At 46.2% G+C, this 8,773-nt stretch overlaps 2 protein-coding genes across 2 annotated transcripts; one reads left to right on the plus strand and one right to left on the minus strand.

Annotated features, from left to right (window-relative positions):
- The first annotated feature begins 1,552 nt into the window (after nucleotides 1–1,552).
- Nucleotides 1,553–4,151, plus strand: LOC117740954 (retinol dehydrogenase 7-like). Its single transcript, XM_034547637.1, has 5 exons — nucleotides 1,553–1,652; nucleotides 2,301–2,615; nucleotides 3,076–3,334; nucleotides 3,409–3,572; nucleotides 3,664–4,151. The coding sequence occupies exons 2-5, from the start codon at nucleotides 2,303–2,305 to the stop codon at nucleotides 3,882–3,884; spliced, it is 957 nt and encodes a 318-aa protein (XP_034403528.1). The 5' UTR covers nucleotides 1,553–1,652; nucleotides 2,301–2,302; the 3' UTR covers nucleotides 3,885–4,151.
- Nucleotides 4,152–4,842: 691 nt separating this feature from the next.
- atp5f1b (ATP synthase F1 subunit beta) lies at nucleotides 4,843–8,561 on the minus strand. The gene is made up of 10 exons (XM_034547591.1): nucleotides 8,389–8,561; nucleotides 7,329–7,502; nucleotides 7,048–7,222; nucleotides 6,745–6,866; nucleotides 6,476–6,660; nucleotides 6,228–6,386; nucleotides 6,001–6,123; nucleotides 5,673–5,885; nucleotides 5,390–5,591; nucleotides 4,843–5,298 (listed from the first exon to the last, which is right to left on the minus strand). Exons 1-10 carry the CDS (start codon nucleotides 8,489–8,491, stop codon nucleotides 5,201–5,203), a joined length of 1,554 nt encoding a protein of 517 aa, XP_034403482.1. The 5' UTR covers nucleotides 8,492–8,561; the 3' UTR covers nucleotides 4,843–5,200.
- Between the last annotated feature and the right edge of the window lie 212 nt (nucleotides 8,562–8,773).

Consider the following 8,773-nt stretch of genomic DNA (forward strand, 5'->3'; position numbering starts at 1 on the left):
ATTGTGTATGCCAGGCTTTGGTTTGCTCATTTTTACTGCAGACCATACAGATGTAGCTAGCTAGCTCACCGTACGAGCTAAAGACAGCTCAGGCTAAGCTAATGTTGATTTTTAAGCTATGCAATAACTTCATTTCTTCTTTTTAATGGCAACTTCATAGGTTCATTATGTGAAGCATGACACATTTTGATATTATTGCAAACTTCCTCTCAACACTGAACCCCTTTCAATTCAAATGAACATATCTTAGCATCGAGGCATACAGTTTCATACATTTCAGATTTTTGTCTGAAATGTCATCGGGCCCTCGATGGACTGGCGGCCTGTCCAGGGTGTCCCCTGCCTTCGCCCTATGTCAGCTGGGATAGGCTCCAGCGCCCCCGCGACCCTAATGAGGATAAGCGGTATTGAAAATGGATGGATGGATGTCATCGGGCCTTCTGTTTTGTAAAATCATTTTTACTTTAGGGACACCAAATATTTATCATACAATGAGTCTGGCACACAACCATTCCTCTCAAACAGTAACAAAGTACTTATAGGCTCCATGCATTATAATCTGAGGCACAGGCACTTTACTTGAATACTTGGTTTTGTGTTGCGTTATATTATTACTGTAATTTGCAAAAATCATGTTGAGGCGAATACAACTCACAACTTCGGAGCCCGCCTTTTATGTGTTAAAATAATGACATCACTGCAATTAACCCTGACTGATCATCAATGACTATAGGCCACGTAGGCATATATCTATCCATTTATCTGCCCCTCCTCGTTTCCTCCTTCTTTTTCATGGATTGTGGAGGTCTGGATCGTGGTCCAAGTCTACTACTTATTATTCATAATTTCTGTCATATTTTTTGAATGTGTTGTAACTCTGTAACAAAATAAACTGAATTGAATTGAATTGTACCGCTGTTCATATGTACACATGACATCTATTGCTTCTGTCTATCCGGGGAGAGGGATCCTCCTCTGTTGCTCTCCTGAATGTTTCTATCCTTTTTTCCCTGTGAAAGGATTTGTTCCTGTTTTCTTGGGACTTTTTTCTGATCCGATGTGAGGTCAAAGGTCAGGGATGTTGTATGTGTACAGATTTTAAAACCCTCTGAGGCACATTTGTAATTTGTGATTTTGGGCTATACAAAATAAACTGAATTGAATCTAAAGAAGCGATTAAAGCAATTCTACTTTTGGGCCATTTTGCATTAATGAACAAAGAAAGAAAAAAAAACTCTCAGCATTGTCTTTAAATGAATTATCCACACAATGGCGTCATGGACTTGGCCCCCTGAGCCTGCTTGTACTTTAGATGGCAACCAGGCCGCGGTGGTATCCATTGCACGGCCCCTGTTGACAACCCACTACAGTCCGAGACCAGCACTTCTTCAGCACGTGACCAACAGGGACTCCTTTATTATTCCGTATTTGTCCCCGTTAATCATCCGCGTCACCACGAACCTCGGCCGCGGCTTTTCCTTTTCTCGCCGACAGGTGGCGGCATCGTCCTGTTGCCACGGTGACGTGGGCGGTGCCGCGGCCCCCCATTGGTCGCCTGCGTTGCCCTCCAGGTCGTGGTAGGCTGCGCACGCCTCACTGCTGGACTACATTAACAAGCTGCGGGGCGTCCAGGAAAACCTTCTACGCAACAGGTAGGGGGGTCCGGGTTGGTTCTTTTAACGCGACGAGTTTTACTTAACGAACTATTCGCATTGATATATATATATTTATATTTGTTCGGTTCCTCTTCAGTAAAGCTGCGGGTTACCGACTGTTTGAGATAACGGAGCTAATAAAACGCAATGTCTCGTTGTGGCGTCGGTGAAGCAACAAGGAGGATGTTCATTTAAACTATACTTTTAATGTAAAACAATTGTGTTAAGTAACTATTGCTTCGTCCACTTTATTATTATTATTATTTTTTGTAGATATGTACATTTATTCCGAAGTTACTGTTCTAATTGACCAACGGCACGAGCCCCCGACCAGTTTCAGTGTGTTTAGAGTTCGACTCTGCTGACCAGCTTTACAACGTTACATGAGAGTAAAAGTACACGAGTATTCACAAAATGTACTTCTATATGAGACCAAATGCTGCTTTTGTAGTGTTATATGTGTGCTGAATTGAATTGTTATTACTGGATCGTTGATAATAATGCATCAATTAGTATTTTACTGGTGTCATTTGAACCATTTAATATATAATGTCTTATATAATTGGTTAAAGTATGACGTAAAAGCATAAAGTACTTCAAACCCGAAGTGCAGTAATTGATGTATTTGATGTGACGCCTTTACAGCCATGTTCCTGTATCTCCTGGGGCTGGTGGTGGTCTACTACCTGTACCGCTGGTTCAGGGAGTGGCCCCATGTCCCCGACAAGGGTAGCAAGTATGTGTACATCACAGGCTGCGACACCGGCTTCGGCAACCTCCTGGCCCGCCATCTGGACAAGAAGGGCTTCAGGGTGATCGCCTCGTGTTTCAGCGAGAAGGGAGAAGAGGATCTGAGGAAGTCCTGCTCCAGCAAGCTGACCACGACGCACCTAGATGTGCGGTCCAAGGACAGCGTTGACAAAGTTGCAGCGATGATCAAGGAGAAAGTGGGGCAGTGCGGTGGGTGGAGCGTCCGCACACTCTTTTTGTCGAAATATAGCCCAAACTATGGCATTTTGTGCAGGCATTCATGGTCCCCAGAGGATGAATCATGCTGACTTGGTTGGTCCCCTGAATGGTCCTCGAAGAGTCATTGGAAGGATTCCAATGAGAATTCCAATGAGAATTGGTACAGACATTCATGTTCCGCGCAGGATGAACCATAATAACTTTAGTGATCCTCTTGAATCCTACTGGTGCCTTCGTCAGGTCCAAATCCCATCTTTAGCCGCTGCCAAAACGCACCCAACTCATTCCTCTCATCCTGTGAAATGTACTCAGCATGTATTAACACGCATTACATTTTTCTGCTCTCTTAACTGTGGTGCAACTCTGCTCTTTTTTTTAAGTGACTTGATGCGGTCAAATGTAGTTGAAGAGAGATTTAGTCGACTGAATGTCCTCTGTGTGCTCCCCCTAGGCCTATGGGCTGTGGTGAACAACGCAGGCGTGTCTATCCCCTCGGCGCCGTGCGATTGGCTGACCGTAGACGACTACAAGCCCATGCTGGAGGTCAACCTCAATGGCGTGATCGCGGTGACGCTGAGCGTCCTGCCGCTGATTAAGAAGGCCAGGGGAAGGGTGGTCAATGTAGCCAGCGTGTTCGGAAGGATCAGTCCGGTAGGGGGACCGTACACCGTCTCCAAGTACGGCGTGGAGGCCTTCAACGACAGCCTCAGGTGAAACATTAACTCGCTCAATCAATTAGTTACGAGTATGGCAGCACAGAGATAAAACGCGACGTTTCTTTCAGGTTGAATATGGCGCCTTTCGGTGTCAAAGTCCTCTGCATCGAGCCAGGATTCTTCAAAACAAACGTGACCGACACCACTATCCTGAGCAATAACGTGAGAAAGATGTGGGAGCGACTGCCCCAGGACATGAAGGATGTCTATGGAACTGAGTATCTACAAAAGGGTACGTTGGGATTGTAGCTTTTCTACATTTATGTGCAGAGGGGTCCAGTTTAATTTATCTACTTACTCGTTCCGCTCATTTTCCCTTCCAGCATTAGAATTACTAGCCAACAAAGTTGCCAAGCTCAGCGACGGGGATCTGATGAAGGTGGTCAGCTGTATGGAGCACGCCATATCCGCCGTCCGGCCCCGCACCCGCTACTCCCCGGGCTGGGACGCCAAGCTGTTCTGGCTGCCGCTGTCGTACATGCCCACCTGCATCTCCGATTACATCTTGACCAAAGAAGCCATTCCTATTGCCAAGCCGGGCTAATGAATTGTGCAGTTTGTTTTCATCCTCCTGTGCACATTTTTACGCAATACAAGTTTACCGTATACCGATATGATCCTGATCAAAGCCTTCTTCCTATAAATGTTTGTGTAGCTATCGCAGCACCATGAACAAAGTAGTACTTTGTGTCTGTATCCCTTCTTTCCTGAAGACCATGTAATTCAAGGCCACCTTATCTACAGGCAGGTTGTTCAAATCAATGTGATGTGTGGAAGGTCGGAGGAGCAATAAACAAAGTAGCCACATTTAGACATTTGGACTCTGTGGAAATCCAGCTTAAAATATTGCCGATAGTGATTTACAAAAATTGATAGTAGACTGCATCAAAACTTCCCTGTGCATGTAGTTGTGAAAGTGCACAATACACACTTGGACTTTGGATTTTCACAAGAGCAGCAGAGACTCTGGACTGATTTAGTTTCCACAGAATGTATACATGTCTGCCACTATAAATGAGATTATGGGCTGTCAGGAGACATTCCACACCTATAAACTGTATCGTGCTGCAGGAGGCTTATCAATCCTTCCCGGAGAAGCAAACTCAGACATTTAATCAGAATTCATGGCAAGTAGTGAAACACTGATAATGTCAGGCATCACATTTTGACTGACATTTTAAAATCGCAAATCAACCCTGCAGTTAAACATTAGTCTTGTCCCTCAGATGAGCTAAATACCCCTGGCCTAGAAAACTGCTGACCCTAAAAAGTTAATGAACACCTGGCACGTTATCTGATAGAAGAAAACAATATCAAGAGTTTCAGAAATGTAGATTCTTGTTCCGAGTTTGACCTCCTGGTTGAATGCACTTAATGTAAATGGCTTTAGAAAAAGCATCAGCTAAATCAGTAATGTAGAAAACCAGCTGTAAACCTACATATATGGTACAATATTAGCTTGTGTTTTCCCTCTAAAGTTGAAACGAACACTCATCCAATTGTTTGTCCAGTTTTATTTCAGTTAAGCTGCAACACAGTTCAGAACTCTTTAACATGACTCAACACTGCCATCTTGTGGTCAGACTGGGGGAGGACAGCCATTTCATGAAGTCCTTCATGAACAAGATTCTAAACTACAACTATTAAAAGCATGAGAAATATACAGTTGACCAGTTGTTTTGTGTAAAGACAGCGTTTTATTCCATCTTCCATTGGAAACATTAAATAGAACTTTCTTTCAGGATGACGAGACAGGTATATATTTTGCATTTTGACATGTTTTACAAACCAAGTGCTCCTAACCGCAGAACCCCTCTTTTGTTTTGAATCCTCCCCGTAACGGTTACATTGTTTAGATGTTTATGAGTGCTCCTCAGCCAGCCTTGCGGCCTTCTCAACCACTTCCTCGATGGGGCCGACCATGTAGAAGGCCTGCTCGGGCAGACTGTCGTACTCGCCTGCAGGGAAATCAGTTAAGAAAATATTAGTACGAGGAAAATAGCTGGCAAAGTTGTGAATGATTAAGTACTTTCACGTGACGCCACTTACCGTTGAGGATACTCTGGAAGCCCTTGATGGTTTCCTTGAGGGGCACCAGCTTTCCCATGTGGCCGGTGAAGACCTCGGCCACCTGGAAGGGCTGGGACAGGAAGCGCTGGATCTTGCGGGCACGGGCCACCGTCAGTTTGTCCTCCTCAGACAACTCATCCATACCCAGAATTGCAATGATATCCTGCAGGGATTTGTAGTCCTACAGGGGCAAAGTAAAATTGTTAGTGTCACCCAAAAATATATAAAAATACAAGTTTGAAAATGTCATCAAGTCACAAACCTGAAGGATTTTCTGCACACCACGGGCGATTTCATAGTGCTCTGTGCCGACAATGTTGGGGTCCATGATACGGGACGTAGAGTCCAGGGGGTCGACAGCGGGGTAGATACCCAGCTCAGCGATGGCACGGGACAACACAGTGGTGGCATCCAAGTGAGCAAAGGTGGTGGCTGGGGCCGGGTCAGTCAGATCATCAGCAGGCACATAGATGGCCTGGTGGAGAGAATTAAGAAAACCTTTAATAGTATCAAATCATTTGTACATCTTTTTAATAAAATGGCACAACATGTGGGTGAACATGTACTGGCACGGCCTGACTGAAGTTTACCTGCACAGATGTGATGGAGCCCTTCTTAGTGGTGGTGATTCTCTCCTGCATGGTACCCATGTCAGTGGCCAGAGTGGGCTGGTAACCCACAGCAGAGGGGATACGCCCCAGCAGGGCGGACACCTGGGGAGTAGGATGACTTTGGTCATTATCAAGAACGAGAGTTAAAACTCTATTAACTGTTGTGTCTTTGCTTTTGACACATACACAAGGGACGTTTTACATACCTCGGAGCCAGCCTGTGTGAAGCGGAAGATGTTGTCGATGAAGAGCAGCACATCCTGACCCTCCTGGTCACGGAAGTACTCCGCTACGCTCAGTCCGGTCAGAGCCACTCTGGCGCGGGCACCGGGGGGCTCGTTCATCTGTCCGTACACCAGGGCCACCTAGCAGAGACAACAGTCGGGGTGAGCGTTCGCTACCATGTGACATGACATGGTAAAATCTTTAAATATCTTTGTGCCAAAATCCTCACCTTGGAGGTGTTGTCCTTCAGGTTGATGACACCTGACTCAATCATTTCATGGTACAAGTCGTTTCCCTCTCGGGTACGCTCTCCCACACCGGCAAACACAGAGTAACCACCATGGGCCTTGGCCACATTGTTGATCAGCTCCATGATCAAGACAGTCTTGCCCACACCAGCACCACCGAACAGCCCTGTGGGCATGAGGAATAAGGATTAGTGTTGCGATCCCTCAGGGGATTCAAACATTCAAGCCATCATCTATCCCGTACACATACCAATCTTTCCTCCCTTGGCGTAGGGGGCCAACAGGTCAACCACCTTAATGCCAGTCACCAGAATCTCCTGCTCCACACTCATGTCAGTGAATTCAGGGGCCTCAGCGTGGATAGGTGCAGTCCTGTAGATAAAAATTAAAAAATAAATTTCCAGCTATTCAAAGAGCAGATCTGTTTTTTAAGGCTTTACAGCCCAACAAAGCCCTTAACTCATGCTATTTTTTTATTATTTTTTTATACCAACTTCTTATTCATTAAGACTTTATCATAACAATGCATTTGTTATTTTCAAGGTGTACTCACTGCTTGGTGGAGATGGGACCCCTCTCATCGATGGGCTCGCCGATGACATTCATAATCCTGCCCAGAGTCTCGGGACCCACTGGGATTCTGATGGGGGCACCAGTGTCCAGAACTTTCTGTCCACGGACCAGACCCTCAGTACCATCCATAGCAATGGTACGCACTGTGCTCTCCCCTAAAACACAGAACATTTTAAATGCATTTCCCTCTGTATACATGTCATGTTTTCCATCTGCTCATAAGGGTACAAGGGCTGAAGGTTACACTGCATAGTTGCTCACCAAGATGCTGTGCCACCTCCAGGACTAGCCGAGACTCACGGCCGGCGACTTCCAGGGCGTTGAGAATTGGAGGAAGGTCGTCGTCGAACTGGACGTCCACGACCGCACCGATGACGGCCACGATGCGTCCGGCCGCGACGGTGACGGCTGCAGCAGGTGCGACATAGTCTCTGCCTGTAAAAGTAACGGCTGTGCAGTTAGCATTGAGTGCTATAGCCGTGACCTTGCGATGCCAGCGGTACTCTTGAGGCCCTGAACGCACCACACAGTGCGGTGAAAGATGCTAGCGGTACTCGGGAGCCTCGAGTGTCTTAAGTGAAAAGCACGAAGACGGAGCACTGAGTTTCTGGCCCCTCCGTCTCAATGTCATGCGAGTATTGTCGGCCGATGAATTAGCTTTAAAAAGGCAATTGAAATTAGCCCTTCAACAAGTCAATAAGTATACTCAAGGTAGACGTGATCAGTGTGCACGCTTGATGGGCCTTTTCACCAACTAAATAACGTTACCGTAAAAAGACTGACAGCTGAATGAAGTGTACGTCGGGCTAACAATGCTATTGCGACTACTGCTAACTAATGACATACGCAGGACGTTCAATGGCGAGTACGCTTGTTAGCATGTCATTTAACCTTCACGCTCGTATCTTTTTATAGGTAAACTGAATGTGTGGAAATGTCGCAGACGACTTCACACCGTCGCTAACCTACCAGCCAGACGTCGTTAAAACGCAACACTAGCTTAGCACAGCGTTGCAACGCCTCATGTCATTACACAAAGGTCATTGATGCTAGCACAAGGAAAACACAGCAGAGTCGTTTTCCGACGCGTGACATCTGTCAAGAAGAGCACACGTGCACGCGTGTGGCCATGTAAATGGTTTGAGTCGCTCCAGCAGATGTTAAATTAGACATGTTAAGTCGAAGGCCTGCTAAGCTGTCGATAGGGCAGCTAGCGTGTGGATAGCGACAGCTAACGTTAGCCGAGCCCCTGCCCTTCTGTCAGGCGCAGGAGACGCGCTTTTTTTACTTCGTACGATTTCGCTCATCTTGCAGGACTTACGTGAAAGGACGGCTGGAGATCCAACGAGGGCCTTCAGAGGCTGGGCCCCAGGCTTGAGAGCCTGCAGTGCCCCGGTGCAGCAGCGTCCCACAGCTCCTAACATTGTCAAAATGGCTGAAGGTGGAAAGAGACTGTGGAACTTGCGGCTTTATAATGAATGGCCGATGAGGCGAACTGCGCGTGCGTGCAACGTAAGGGGCTGAACTGAGCATGCGTAGTAGTCCAGCTGACATTCTGCCCTCCAGGACTGGACTATTTGACAGTGACTGCTGAATGACAGTCCAGACTACAAGTTAGATATAATACATGTTTTATTTTTCAATTATTGTAGAACTACATTGGAACAAATTATTTTGGAATAATTGGCCCATTTATAGAGTGTTTC

The sequence above is a fragment of the Cyclopterus lumpus genome, chromosome 2 (assembly GCF_009769545.1).
Source record: "Cyclopterus lumpus isolate fCycLum1 chromosome 2, fCycLum1.pri, whole genome shotgun sequence".
In the NCBI taxonomy this organism is placed as follows: domain Eukaryota; kingdom Metazoa; phylum Chordata; class Actinopteri; order Perciformes; family Cyclopteridae; genus Cyclopterus; species Cyclopterus lumpus.